General features: G+C 36.5%; 1 protein-coding gene across 2 annotated transcripts in view; it reads left to right on the top strand.

The window, feature by feature from the left end:
- The window catches only part of LOC129722365 (elongation of very long chain fatty acids protein 7-like), an 84,907-nt gene that overhangs the window by 44,250 nt on the left and 25,152 nt on the right, over positions 1-15,505 (top strand). Inside the window, exon 1 of one of the 2 annotated variants that reach the window (XM_055675754.1) lies at positions 10,345-10,960. The exons of the other annotated variant lie outside the window; for it this stretch is intronic. Coding sequence (XP_055531729.1) covers positions 10,813-10,960 — 148 coding nt within the window. The 5' untranslated portion in view covers positions 10,345-10,812. Of the gene's footprint in view, positions 1-10,344; positions 10,961-15,505 lie in introns of those variants that run through there. 2 annotated transcript variants of the gene reach the window in all.

The raw sequence follows: 15,505 nt of genomic DNA, 5'->3' as shown, positions 1-15,505 counted from the left end.
TCGATTCTGCACGCTGATGTTTCCTTATCCACTATAGCAACGGTTAATTGCCTGTACACCTTGCGCTTTCAAATAACATAAAACTTGATTAAAAGTGACTTTACTACTCTGACCAATATCATGTTTGAAACCGCAGCCGGTGTAATAAACAGTCCCTGAGCGCTGTGCAGAAAAATCATACCTGCACTGAACTACACTCTCATTCTCTTCTCGCTCAACCAGACAAGGTCAAAACACATATCGGTCAAAGATGAAAAGGTCGCGAAATGTACTACTCGATCCTCCAAATTCATGTTCAAGTACACGCTAGCTGCTCTAACTTTCCATACAATTTGTTTTTTTTTTGCTTTTTTGCACGCTGGTTCGTACTGACACCAACCTTGCCACTGACTCAAATCACTCGGCTTGGTTAAAGCGCAGCGAAAAGCAGCGTGTAACAAATCGCGATCAAGCAAAGAGCCGCTCGTGGTTACATGCGGCCTCGAGTGAGCCACCAGATGTTTTAAGGGCCAATTTTGATTTAGTGAATAGTGTTTGAAAAGAGAGGAAAAAAAGTAACGAAGTGAAATGTAATAAACTGGTTTCTCAGTCGAACGACCGCCAGACCGGTGGCACGACCTTGGCCGAATTGTTGGGACCGGGTTTGATATCTAATTAAAAAATTTTTTTTCTCGTGTGATATGTAACCACGATCGTGAAAGATTACACCGCTTTAGGATACATCAAGAGGGTTTTCTAGTTTGCCGTTGCTTTTACGATTTGGCTTGTTGCATACTGTGAGTTTTTTGCTTTGGAAAGTCTTATTACATAAGGTTATGAACAGAGCTCATGTAGTGGCTAAATATGATTCGTTGGTGCCTAATTGATCGTCATTTGATTCTTAGTTGAGTTGTTGAGAAATGTGTTAAATGAACAAAAAGGCAATGTAAGATAATCTCGAATTCGTTCTAAAATAATAAATGCAATCTGCTCAATGTTGAAATATTTCCTAAAAAATTCTAAAAAACAGCAAAAAAGTTATGAGGACCCAGAAAACCATTTAAAAAAGAAGTTCGGACATAGGTTTTGACTCAATCAATACTTTGTCTTCAATTGTTAGAACTAAAATCAATTTCGATTGAAAATCGGCGAGAAACGAATGCATTCTAAAAATGTTCAAAATTTTGTTGAGGTCAGATCCGGGTTGGAAAATAGCTCTAAATCACGAAACATGCTATACGAGACAATGGTTTGGAAGGAAAGTATAAATACAGTTTTGGGCCGTCGAGAAATAGTCTCTAATGTTAGGAAAGACCAGTAAACTGATGTGGAATTCAGCCGGGAATTGAAAATAATCATCAATTTGGTCTAACCCTGTAGTGCCCAAATTAATTTTTAGACGGACTTCTAAAAAATCACTATGAAGCTTTATAAACATTTTTCAAGTTCTTTTTGAAGCTTTTTAGAGGTTCAACTGAAGACCGTCTAAAGGCGGCACTGGGCACTAGAGGGTTAAGTTATACTTGCCTTACAAGTTCTGAAAGAAGAATACTGAAAAAATTTCAATCTAATTTCTTTTAATCCTTTACCGTTATGTTTTCGACAATTTAAGTAAGTGTTTGGCAGGGAATCCGGAAACACACCAAAATGAAGAACTTCCCAGGCAATTTGACATGCGGACTCTAAAAGGATTCCTGGAGTAATTTCATGAATTGAGGTTTATGTCCAATTATGATGGTGGCCAAAAAGAACCCCACGGTCATATCTTAATTTAAATATAAAATACCATTACACATGCCTTTTTTAATCATGGACAAGTATTTTAATGTTGGCAGCGGGGGCCTAGTGTGGTTGGTAACGTCTCCGCCAACCACGCTCGACGCCTGGGTTCGAATCCCACCGCCGACATAGGTGTCGATGGTTGTGAGATGGCGTGATCCACTCACAACCAACCCAACTGGTCTAGATTCAATCCTAGCCGACACCGGGAGATTTTCTGAGGCGAAAAATCTCTGAGATCACGCCTTCCATCGCATGAGGAAGTAAAGCCGTTGGCGCCGGTCCGTTAATAAACGGGTCGTGAGTTAGGGTCCTGGGTGTGGAGTCGCCTCCCTGGGCGTCGGTGATTGGCCACAACTGTGGCGGAACTAGACCGACGGAAAATAAGCGAGAATAAAAAAAAAAAAGTATTTTAATGTAGAAAAAAAAACATATAACCGTTTCAGATTATGAGTTGGAGGCATTCTGAGGCTAAAAAGTCATAGCTTTGCATGTTTTGCGTACTTTTTAGAAAAATATTTCGGATTTCAGCAAGCAGATACCTTCTGTTTCTCCTCAAAAAAAAAAAAAAAAAAAAAAAACACATGTTAGCGTTTTAAATTTTTGAGTTACAGACGAATGAACAGCAATGGTCATGTCTGTTTGTAAATGATGTAATAATTTTTAGTATTAAAAAAACTTAAATTTTTCAATTCGACATCTACGAAGTTTTTTATGTGAAAAACCTATATGGCACTACTGTATTTATTTAGAACACTTCAAAAACGGAGGAAATAATATCAATAAAGTTAATTACGGAATGCCGTTTTATACAATAGACAGAAAACTTAGGCGTCGTACACAAATTACGTAACGTTAAAAATCTCGATTTAAGACACCCTCCCCCCTATGTAACGATAGGTAACACTCGACATGACTCCCCCCTAAAATTACATAACGCTGATCAGCCTGACCCCCTCCGAGATTTTCAATTTCGAACAAATATCACAGTTACGTAACTGTCTCTACTACCCCCCCCCCCTCCCCCCTACCTATCAATAAGTAACGCAGACTCAACCCCCCTCCCCCCTTCATGCGTTACGTAATTTGTGTACGACGCCTAAGAGAAGATTGTTTATTCCCACTAGTAAAGAGCGTTCTGTGAGTTTAAGCTGGTTGAGTTGAGGTTAACCTCGTGTTTTTAGAGGAAGAAAGTCTGAAAAAGTAGAGACAGTGAGAGTGTGTGTGAGAGAGAGAAAGAGATAGAGAGAGAGAGAAAAGAAAGGAATAGAGAGATAAATAGAGAGAGAGGGTGAAAGTGATAGAAATAGAGAGAGAGGGTGAAAGAGATAGAGATAGAGAGAGAGAAAGAGAAAGAGAGAGAAATAGAGAGAGAAAGTTAAAAAGAGAGTGAAAGAGAGAGAGAGAGTGAAAGAGAGCGAGAGAGTGGAAGAGAGTGAGAGTGAAAAGGAAGAGAGAGGAGGGAGAAAGAGAAAAAGAGAATGAAACAGAGAGAGAGAGAGAGAGAGAGAAAAGGTTTTGTTTAAGTTCATCGACACGATTGGGTGGGCTCGGGTCGTAAGGGTTAGAGACGAGAAATATCGCAAAATTATTCTTAATTCTGCTGGCCAACACTAGAAGAAACAATATGAAAATGATAGCAGTTTTAGCTTTAAAATGCTAAGTTCTAATACCTGTAGGTCAGGAAAAGACAAGAAAGATTCAAATTGCACCCGAATATGTCTTAAAACGCTTCCAAATAGGGGTCGGACTCGATTATCTTAAGTTAATTTGTTTTGCTGGTTGTTTTTTATATTTATTTAGAAATTTTACTTTACTGTCACTTTGGGCATGTATCAACACATGTCCGACTTAAGTAAAATCAATCAGTTTTTAATGTTTTTTATGCTTCTCACGAAATTACGATTGAAAATTAATATAATTTTCTGTGACTTTCGAAATTTTCGATGATATTCAAGTCCAACCTGTATCACAAAACACCAATTGTTTATTGAGCACTTTCAAACTGAAATAAATAAGAACGTCTTCAGGTTAGAAATGCGGATAACGAAAAACATTCAAAACTAGAATAGTAGGAATGCATCCAATAACTAGTTTATAGTAGAAAGAATATGATTCCTATATTTACCCTGAGTTTATTAAATAAATTTTCTGAAGCCCAGATATGCGGAAAAAAGGGACTCAAATCCAAAATCTGCTAAAAATGGAATGCCACTTAATTCACAAAATGTGCATTGATAAACTATGCCTATTGTTTGTCAAGAAGTAAGCATAAAATTTTGATTCCCAATTGACAATTCACGCTCCATAATACTAAGCAAAATTATTCTGACTTTCTCGAAAATCTTCGAAAAATGTAACTACAATGCAGACAAGAAAAAATAGTCCAAATTTTAACCCTACACAGTGTGAAAACTTTATGTTGAATCGCATATAAAGTACATATTGTCTCCATCGCTTATAATAGAAAATTCCAGAATATTCCACGCAAATTTAAATAACACTGCACATAATTTTCAAAACAAATCGTGATTTACGTCAGCAGCAACTAAAATTTAAATGAGAAAATATTCTAGGCGACGTGTCATATTCAGAATCTTTACTGTCTATGTTGAATTTTCTACAGGGTAAAAATGTTGTTACGAGAAAACGTTTTGAGTTTCGTCTTAAAAATTGTCCAAAAGTGCTTCCATCAAATAAAAACTTTGTAGTTATAAAGACATTTGAAACTGTTTAATTTCATTGTTTAAAATAGCATTAGCATTTAGCATAACATTGAATGTTTTTGGTAGCACAGACAAAGACTTATGTTTTATATATTTTAGGCCCGTTATTCTGAAAAGAATTCAAAATGTTCTTTTCTTTTTCCAGATGTTTAGAAAGAATGGTTGAAAAATTTTAAAAAAATATTATTTAGATTATAAAGGGTGATATTTTCGCTATTTGGTTTTTCGTGTATTCAAATTTGACAGTTCACGCGGGAATTCTGACAGCTGTCAAAGTCTACTGTACTCAGTTTGGTTTGCCATTTCATCATGAACAGATTTACGCCTGAACAACGCTTACAAATAATCGAATTTTATTACCAAAATTCGTCCTCTGTGAAAAATGTTTTTCGCGCATTACGACGAAGCTCATTTCAGGTTAAATGGGTATGTTAATAAGGAAAATTGCCGCATTTGGATCGAAGAGCAACCAGAGGTAATACAAGAATAGCCAATGCACCCAGAAAAATGCACGGTTTGGTGCGTTTTACACGCTGGAGGCATCATTGGTCCGTACTTCTTCAAAGATGATCAAAATCGCAACGTCATGGTCAATGGCGCTCACTATCGCGCGATGATATCTGATTTTTTTTGCCGAAAATGGAAGAGCTGGGTCTTGTTGACATGTGGTTTCAGCAAGACGGAGCAACGTGCCACACATCGCGCGAAGCAATGGACATATAGCGGAATGAGTTCGGTGAGCAATTCATCTCACGAAATGGACCGGTGAATTGGCCGCCTAGATCATGCGATTTAACACCGCTAAATTATTTTTTGTGGGGCTACGTTAAGTCTCTCGTCTATGCGGATAAGCCAACAACAATTCCAGCCTTGGAAGACAACATTACACGCTTTATTCGCTAGATACCAACCGAAATGCTCGAAAAAGTGATCCAAAATTGGACTTTTCGTATGGACCATTTAAAACGTAGCCGTGTCCAACATTTGAATGAAACTATCTTCAAAAAGTAAATGGCATAAACCAATTTATGGGCTCAAATAAAGATTTCATACAGTTTCGTAATTTTCATGCGTTTCTTTTAAAAGAAAAACCAAATTCTTAAAAAATCACCCTTTATTAGGGTAAGGGACCCATAATTCGCCCACCCACTAATCAACAAATTGTTTACGGGGTTTGTTATTGAATTATGCCAAATAATAATTTATTTTCAATCTCAGCTGTTTCTTTTCTATGTTTAAACACGGTTCTGAGAGTTGACACTATATTGCGAACAATAAAAAAAATAGGTGGGCGAATTTTGGGTACTCGGATAAAGTGGGCGAATTATGGGCTCGTTACCCTATACCATTCTGAGCTCTTTTGGGGTCATTTCTTTCACAGCCATTTCTAACATTTAGAAGTGTTGTTTCGCCGTTTGAGCTTAATTGACAATCTTTTTTTTTGCCATTTAGCCTGATACAAGGGTCCATAGAAATTTTTTAGAATTTATATGAGCAGTTTTCCGCGGGTGGGGGGTGGCGGTGGGTTTAAATTGGTTTAAAATCAGTCCACGTGGTATGTGGATGGCTCCTAATCTCTTCATGCGTTGTTTGCCATTCTAAACCTAATTTTAAATATTTCTGTTTCTTTTTTCTTTCTTTCCCTGGTTCCTAGAAAGGTCTTTTAAATTTCTCTTTTGGCCATATAGTTTTTAAATCATTTTGCTTTTGAAACGTTTTTTCTCTATTCTGTGCTTACTTTGCGATTCGTTTATTTTCACTTCAGGTCTTCAGAAGTGTTTTATTTTTCACAACGTTCGGCTATTTATTGAATATTTTATTATCATTTTTGGTCTTTCGTCCCTTTAAAAGTGTTTGTTCGTCATTCTATATTCGAATTGGGATATTTTTACCCGTTTCTGGCCTTTAGAAACTATTCGTCACATTGTGTTGATTTGGAATTTTTTTGTTGGGTCTTTTCCTTCTATAGCCGTTTCTGGCCATGAAGCGTTTTGAACTTATTTTGTGATACTTTTTTTCTTCAGACATTTTTTCGTCATTTTGAGTCTAATTTGCGTTAATTTCCTTTTTCTTCATTTCTAATTTTTGGGATCATTTTTTCGCCATTCTGAACCTAATTTTCAACTATTTATTTTTTCTGGCCATATTTAGTCTCCAGGAACCTTTGTTAGATATTTTGAATTTAATTTGGTATATTTTACTAACCATTTTTATCTTCAATTTTTCTTCCTATTGTGGGCTTAATGTGTCTTTTTGTGAAGATTTTTTTTTATTTCTGGGAGCGTTTTTTGCTATTTTGAGCATAATAAGTTGGGTTATTTTTTTTTATTTTGCTTCTTTGGAGCGTTCTTTTACTATTCTGATCACTTTTGTTTGATAGTTACTGTCTTTTGAAAAGGTTTTTTCGCCAATCTGTACTTGATTGGCGAATATTTTTGTTTTTGGTGATTTTTGTCCTTTAGTAGCACTTTTTTCCTGATCTTTGGAAGTGGTTTATCATCATTCTGAGCTCAATTGAGAATTATAGCGGTAAACATAGGCAGGCTTGTCGTTTCTGTCAGAGAATCACTAGCGTGTAGAAGAATATTTTTCAATGCGGACACAACTGCTCTCATACTGGTGTGCACATCGACGCAGTTGCTTGAAGTGAGCAGCGAATCGTGTGTATTTGAGAAACTTGCAAAAATCACCGAGATTTTGATATATCTTTCCAGAGAGATAATATACAGAGGTGAGTTTTCTCACCTCAAGTTTCTTGAGCACATATAAAATGAGGGAAGCATCTGAGTAGAAAAGTAGATTGCGTTTTTTGTCGAGTTTGCTTTGCACCTCCAAACTGAAAAAAAAATCCAGGTACCACTTCGCATAACATTCTTCTAAACGAAAACTCAAGTCGTATCTCTTGCATAATCTCAACAGTGCGCAGTACTTCTATGTGTTCTCATAAAAGTGACTCATCACTATTGTTTCACTCGGCTGTGGTATAAGTAGCAAGTGAGTTATTTTTTTTGCGGGTGAAACCCATGTTTTTAGCATTAATTGAATGATAATTACCCAATTTTATTGATAAGCAAAAAAATCAGTAACAATTATGAGGTTTGCAAAAATCAACTTTATTACTTTTTCACTAAATTCCATAATATTCTGAATAATATGAAAATATACGTACAGTTCATGATGTCACGAGTAAGCTTGACCAAATACACGAAGGATTTGGCAGGCAGCAGCAAAATGCACACTGCTGAATGTTTCGGCTGCCAGCATATCGGGCTATTTTTGCGATGTCTTTTTATTGTTATTTCCCAGTCCCTGAAAAAGTGTTAGGTTTCTGTCCAGTAGTTTTTCTTCCGACCATATTTTTATATGACAAACATGTCACAGAAAATCTGATTGTTTTTGGGTGATAATCGTTAATTTCAGACTAAAATTAAAAAAAAAATATTTGTAATTTATTATTCATTAATCTGGCAACTTTGTATTCATGAAAATTTGGACAATAGCTTTATAGCGTAACGAAGTTGGTGTGTGCAAAAAATGTTTCTCTCATGATTTTCTCCGCAAAATATTTTGTTTTGCATCGCTTTTCGCCGGAAATATTTTAACTTTTGCGATGCGAAACGTTGGAATGAATGGAAAAACAGGTGCTTTTTGTTGTGGGAATTTTTGATCGGCATTTTGAAGATGCCAAAAAAGTACATAAAAGCTGTTGACCTACACATAGACCATCACTGTTAACTCTAAATACTGACGGTGCCTTATCCCTTAATACGTCATATCTGATCTGTAGAAGCGGTTTTTCTCGCCATTTTGAACTCAATGTGTGATTTTTTTTCCTCATCCATTTCTGTCCTTTAGAAGCCTTATTGTCTTTCCATCGTAGTAAAATCTAAGCTGGCTATCTAAAATTATGCTAAGGTCTCTAACTAGAGAGCATGCCTAGAAACGTTACATTGAATGCTGATTGGTTGTTGCTTTCTACCAAAGGTAATGACGTTGCATTTGTCTACGTGCAGGGTATGGAGATTCCGGTAGCTTCAATCACCGAACGCATCCTCAAGTAACAAAATTGGTTATATCAAAGTTCGTACAATACATACATTATGACGGTTGGCATAAGATGGCTGAGGCTATCAAATAAAACCCAAACATAAACAAAGCCTTCAATGTAAGTTAACATACAACTAAAATAAAACAATCCTAAGTCTTTTAAGCATTTTGATTGTTACTTGGGTCAAGTAAGTTTAGAGATCCACGGAAGTCACAAAGACAGTTTATAGTCATGATAGTTTTTAAATCGTTCGCAAAATAGAGCCGTGTACTTAACAGAAATATAGCACCGAGAACATAAGCGGGCCACGATTGCTTCTTTACGTCACTTCAGAAGTAGAAGGCTCTGAATGTGATGGCCCAACACGAACACATACATCTGCCAGTATGGTATGATCGAATCCATCTGACAAGAACGACAGAGAGTTCCAGTTTATCCAGCTTTTGTACATGGATGGAATGATTCATAAGATTAAATGCTGTCTTAAAACTCTAAAGGAAAAACTTTCAACCGTGTTTATCTGCGTCAAACCATGGAGACAAAATGCATCGTGCAGAGCACTCCCAGCTGCGGTCAAACGTAATTTGCTAATATCAACGACAATTACACTCTCTTCCAATGGTATCCAATGCAGTTCTCGACAGTTGTAGTCCCTAAATCAGGCCGGTCCAACCTTTATGAGGCGAGGGCCAAATTTCACAATTTACAACAGCTGTCGAGCCAAAATTTTGAAAACTTTCAAGTTTCAGCTAATTTTTAGATTATGTGCAAATATATGTTAAAATACCGTGCTGGTTAACTTTGATTTTGATATAAAAGCAGTCCGTTTTAGATTAATAAGCCGAGGGTGATACCAGAGTTCGAAATCGTTTATAGTCTGTCCACGTGGTATGTGGATGGCCTCTTTTCAAAACAAACGTTATCAGAAATCGATTCGATCAAGACCCGTTGAGGCGAATTCTTCTTATGTAGCATTGAGTTTGGTTGCTTTATTGGCGTAAATTACATTGTGTTAGATAAAAGAGTCCGTTTCCTGTTCGATGTGCTTTTAATATTTTTAAAAATATGGTAATAGGTCACCTTTTCTTCCTATTCGAATTCGAAACATCTTAAACTATCTTATGATGACGTCGAGTGTAGAACGAGAATCGCATAACCCTAAGCCAAACGTTTACACACAAATAATTATTTCGAATTTAATTTTAATTTTGAGTTCATGTCGAAATAGTACTTGAGTCTGTCGAGTTTTTTAATTGGAATTGTTGGCTAAAACCTAAGAGTCGATCAACGCTGCGACGTACACATGTAAGCAAATATCCAATACATCTATCAAAATCAACAACGCAAGTAGATTGCTTCAAGAACGTTTCTGTTTCAACCAGGCGTACCCATCATGATTGAACATTACCCAATCGTTAAAAAAAACCTATTCATGATTCCAACTGTAAAGTTTCGCTAGTACATAAAACTGTTTTACTAGCTTCGGCAAAGAGAGTTTCTGTTCAACACACCCATACATTGATATCGTGCGATCTCTCAGCACGACGCATTATTCTTGTGTTGGATTTTCACACCCTACCCCGCCATCGTCGTCATAAAGGTACACAAAAAAAAAACGAAACAATTACTTTGCACAGGAGGGATTCTACTTGTGCGGCAACAGGATCACGCCTACATCGATGTGTGTTGCCTTCAGAACGCCGGCCGGTCCTGCATTGATGTGCGTCGAGGCGGTCGATTTAAATCGCGTGCTGCCTTCCAGAAGTGGCTTTGCCACTGCGCTGTTGTTGTTTACACGTGTATGAATTTTTTTGTTCTGAGCCCCGCGCGCCGTCGTTCTTCATGGCTTCAGAAGCTTTTCGATGCGTTGACGAATTAAACTAATGCATGTATCACGGCGCCGATGGCTTCGTACCGCGGTCCGCTGGCAGGTGTCGGTCTACCGGTAGTGGAAATTCTGCATATAGGTTCTTGGATATTGGTCAATTAGCGTTAGTTCGGGGCTCGACATCGAACGGGGAAGTTTAGTGCTGGTTTTTCGCGCTCGCGTTGTTTTCAGTGCTGACGGTGGCAGAATCGGAAGTTTTTGCAGTGAAATCATAATGGTGAATTGTTTTTGCTCGATCGGGAAATTGTTACACGCGGTCGACCTGTGATCGAATTTCGCCGTTTATCGAATTTGTGCCGAGCTCGGCGGAGTGAGTGACAAACAGTAGCTCGAGCAGAGTGTCAACACAAACAACAACCGCCGCAGGAGGGGTCAGAAAAAAATAATTAAATATGGAGCATGATTTTCCTACGAGTATCAGCGATTTTGCGTTGGAACAGAAGCCGGCAGTGATTTTGACCGTCGAAGATGGATACCAGGCAAAGAGCTTCGGATCGCTGCTCGCCCGGTACTTTCGGGCCCTGGAGGGATTAACGGCTGGTAAATTGGAATGGGTGGGCTCATGACGGTTCTGTGCGTGTGTGTGGGTCTGTCGAAAAACCAATGCTGATAAAACAGAAGTTGTGCTTTGGTGAAAACTTGTGCTCCAACTGTGACAATTGTTGACCTCGATTCGGTCTGTGTTTGATGTATCTATTTTGCAAAACAGAAAATAAACACGGTTAAGTGACACATTGACACCGAATGGAATTTTGGAGTAATAGTCACACATCCAAGAAGACATTTAAGTTCTTATTATATGTCCATAACTAAATACTTATAATTGCTTATGTTGCAAAATCAGTGACGAATAGTCTAGATTCGTGATACTAACAATTTCGTGTTTACAGAATTGTAAAGTGCAGTTGTGGATTTGTGGAACGGAAACGGAAAATGAAATCTAAAGTGCTTGTTAATCAGACATTATCAGTATATAAGTATAATTGAACTGACATTCAATATATGATATGATAAAAAAATCCGAGTACAAGAGATTTATTATGAAATCTGGGTCATCGAAAAAAGAGCTTTCGAATTTTTGGCTGAAAAATCAAATGGTGCTTTGTTGTTTGAAAACTTTTTTGTTGCTTTGAACCTACTAAACAGTTGTAAGAGGATATGATTCAAATATGCGGGATCGAAAATATGCCGTGGATTGAAGTAAATAATTACTCTCCTGAGTGATTTGCGTTCGAATTCAACATGCTAACTTCATAACGAAAAACTATACTTTTTTATCAAAAACTTGTCGAATTGATTTGAAGCATTTATACGATTAGTTTTAAGTGATTTGAAACCGAAAAGTTTAGAGTTTTCTATTTTTTATCTTTTAATTGTGAATAGTAACCTAGTTACCTGAATATTGCGAGAAGCCTTATTAAAAAAAACAAGATTTGTTCCACTACTGTGTGTTTGAACTGTGGAAAATGCCCATGATTTAAGCAAGGATGGTACACAAGAGTGACCCCAATTCAGAAGTTAGTTGAACAATTCAAGTGATATATTTGTGTATTATGTATTCCTAAGGAGCTACAAAACCGAGAATGTTGATTGCAGTGATTTTAGTTTTGAACATTGTTTACGTTTTTAATTGATTAGTTTATTCCATAACCCAAAAAATCCAAAGTTTTTTACTAATTGTATAGCGCTTAAGCATTTGAGAGTGCACCTTTTTTGTGAATTTCCATAAAAGCACTTCTGTTTTTCAATATATATCTCACGAACTAAAGCAGGTGAAAGCGTCTTGGGATATTGATTTTATTGAATTCGAAATTTGCAATTAAATGGCATTTGTTATAATTGATTCTTTCAACACCTAACTCTAAACATTTCCCCACAGATTTTGTGATTTCTATAGCCTAGTTAATCACTTATGACCTGAACTACTAACATGCAGTCTCAGAAAATAGCATGCTTCAGGACTGTAGAAAATTGTAATTGTTATTCTCCGCAGATATCTGAGAAGATCTCCGTTTTTCAAATTTATGAGGGACCCTTTTTAATATTTAGGTATTTGCATGTGAGTGCTAAACATAAAAATGTTTCCTGGTGTTAAGCCACTACAAACAAAACAATTATTCATCAGCATTGTGAAACGATCTTCAAAAACTTTTGAGAGTGCTTATTTGTAGTATTAAGGTTTTTTGCTGTCGCAAACGCCTCAACATTTTATAAAATTTTGTTCAAGTAGGACTTGTGGCATACAAATAAAAAGTTATACAGGACTGAAAATCGAAGCATAGCGTTTTTATCGCTAGGAATATACAAATTATTTTGTTTGTTATTTTCGTCATTATTGATGAACAAGTGAAATAGTTTCCTCGTCATTTCTGTGCAGGTTTTCTTTTCCATAGAATATTTTTGTTGAATGGTCTCCATATTTTTTTCTCAATTGCAGCGATTATTTCACAGCAAATCAGTACACTAATCTAGATTCTACAAAGCACGGTGTATAAGCTGTTAAGTTTTGTTACATTTTTTACTATTTATTTTCTACAGTTGATGACCGGTAAATTTTTCAATTCTTAGCGCCCTGTTTTTGTATTTTAATATTTTTAAACTTTTGATTCCCTTGAAATCAGTTTATTTGGAAGCATCTAATTGTTTTATTAATTTTAAAACATTTACCGTTTCATTATGTTTAGTATACAACGCTAAAAGTTGTTATAAATTGATATTTTCCATAAATTTATTTGTTTTATTTTTTATGTTTACCGTCACTCATATGATTTTTCAATGGTTTATATTTTCATGGTATAATTTGGTAAAGTTTTTGGGCTCGTTTATTTTTTTAATGTTGCACTTTAGTTTTGTTTTTGTTATACGGTCTTTGTTTTTGATCACATTAAAAAATCATATAAAAACAATAACTGTCTCTTTGTCAAGCGGCCGCGAAATATGGAATCAACTTCCTTAGCTATCATCAGAACCCAATCCAGCAGACAACCAAGCTATTAGCCTAAAACTTGAGAAAAGTCTGTTTCATGCGGTCTCGATCAACTAGGTTAGTTGAGAGAATTCGTTATCGATATTGTTTTCGGCACATTTAGCATGTTGTAGGATAAGTACAACGATACACCGTGCCCCAGTGCTGAGTCGAGAAAATTTCCAGCACGAAAAGATCCTCTCGACCTGATCGGGAATCGAACCCGATATCACAACCGTGTGGGAGAGCTAGCCGACCGACATCGCTAACCACAGAACCACGGGGACCACACGCATTTCCGCTATTTAAATATTTTTCAACGTTTTTTTTGCATCCCATATCAATGAAGTTGATGCGATTGTTCTTTTTTCTCCAAAATAAATTTCGAATCTCTCATTGGAACAAGAAAAACGCAGTCGACTGATGAGTTTTTCTACTCGCCCCATTGCATGAAAACGGAATTTTAAATGGGCTTCAGTCACTCCGAAGGAAATAGAATCTTTTTTCCCGATTTATTCGAAAATCACCTGCTTCATAAATACATACAATACAAGAGCTCTTAAGCATGATCAGTTAAAAAGTCGATCCGGAAGATTTTATTCTCAGCAGTTGGAACCGTCCCACACTGGGAAAAAGTGGACCCAAATTCCCACTAATTAGAAGCCGCTGGGCTGGCAACCTGAAATATAGCATTTCTTATGTAAAATTGATGAATAAATCGATTGGTGAAATATAAATATAGCACTTCTTATGTAAAATTGGTCAACAAATCGATTGGCGATGGTTTCATTTTGGGCAGGGCCCGAGAAGTGGTCTATTTTGCTTATTTTCACCCTATTTTTGCGTATTTTTGGAAATATAGACCCGTTCCCGTGCCCTGCACAGAATGAAAATATCACCAATCGATTTATTGACTAATTGTACATAAGAAATGTTATATTTCAGGTTGCCAGCCCAGCGGCTTCTAATTAGTGGGAATTTGGGTTCATTTTTTCCCAGTGTGCGTCCCCAGACTTTTTTATTGAATTGCTGCGATATTAAATTATGCACTAGCCAACTCTGTGAAGGTGATGTGAAGATTTAAAGGTAGACGGTGTCCGAATAAATCGTAAAAGTTTGAACAGATGTTTCCATGGAAATGGTGCTAGGTGTTTTTATGTTATCGAGACAGTAAAATTTCTAAATTTTTAGTGCTAGCGACCTGTGATTTCTGGAGTTTGGAAACTGTTAGTGCCCTGTTATTGAATTTTGATATTCTTGAGTTATTCAATCCCATCTAACATCAGGTTTATCAGAATTTTATTATTTACGGTTGTTTATTATATCTAACTTAGAGCAAGTTTTGTAAAAATTTCTTTTCATGGTTTTCTACTTTTAATTCCACAATTTAATAATTTTATTTCACATTTCGAAGAAGATTTTACATTCAAACGGAAGGAACACCTATGGGATACCCACTTTCACTTATTCTTTAAGAGATTTAGAGCTTGAGCTTGACCGCACATTTCGTAGTTGCTCCTCCGTGATGGATCTAAGCCAGTGAAGTTGCACAAAGAACAACATGAGATCAACATATCATGTTCAATGTACAATAATTTAGCAGCAGATAATTTAGTAGTAGGTCGATAACGGCGTCGGTCATATTTTCACGGTTGGTTAGCGAGTGAGAAAGTAAATATAACAATCGTTGTTGCCAGAGACCGGATTAACCTTTGCATCTCTAGCGACTATGACGAAAAAAAGGGTTACTGTTTCCACCGAAATAAGTGACAAATCTTTATACTTTTACCCTTCTCTCTACTTTTTACGCTACTACTCTTTTTTACCGAGCCTCGTGAAATACTTCTATCAAGTATTAGCAACTATAATTACCTAGACTTTGTGTCGGTCTGATTTTTTTATTGTTTTCTCTGCTGAACACTGGAGAGTTATATAACTTATGCTCTATTTTTCCAAATTAACAGCAAAAGCAAATTAACAATGGCAAATTTGACAGCCTGTCAATTATCATAGTCGTACGATTTTTTTTTATCAGTTTCCTCCTCAAAATTAGGCGAATTGCATGTTATCGTAAATTACACTAGCTGATCCGGCCAACTTCGCTCCGCCCATTGTTCTAA

This window comes from Wyeomyia smithii, chromosome 2, assembly GCF_029784165.1.
Source record: "Wyeomyia smithii strain HCP4-BCI-WySm-NY-G18 chromosome 2, ASM2978416v1, whole genome shotgun sequence".
NCBI classification, from domain to species: Eukaryota; Metazoa; Arthropoda; class Insecta; order Diptera; family Culicidae; genus Wyeomyia; species Wyeomyia smithii.
Note: the sequence above shows the minus strand (reverse complement) of the source record. Positions and strands in the feature narration are given on the sequence as shown.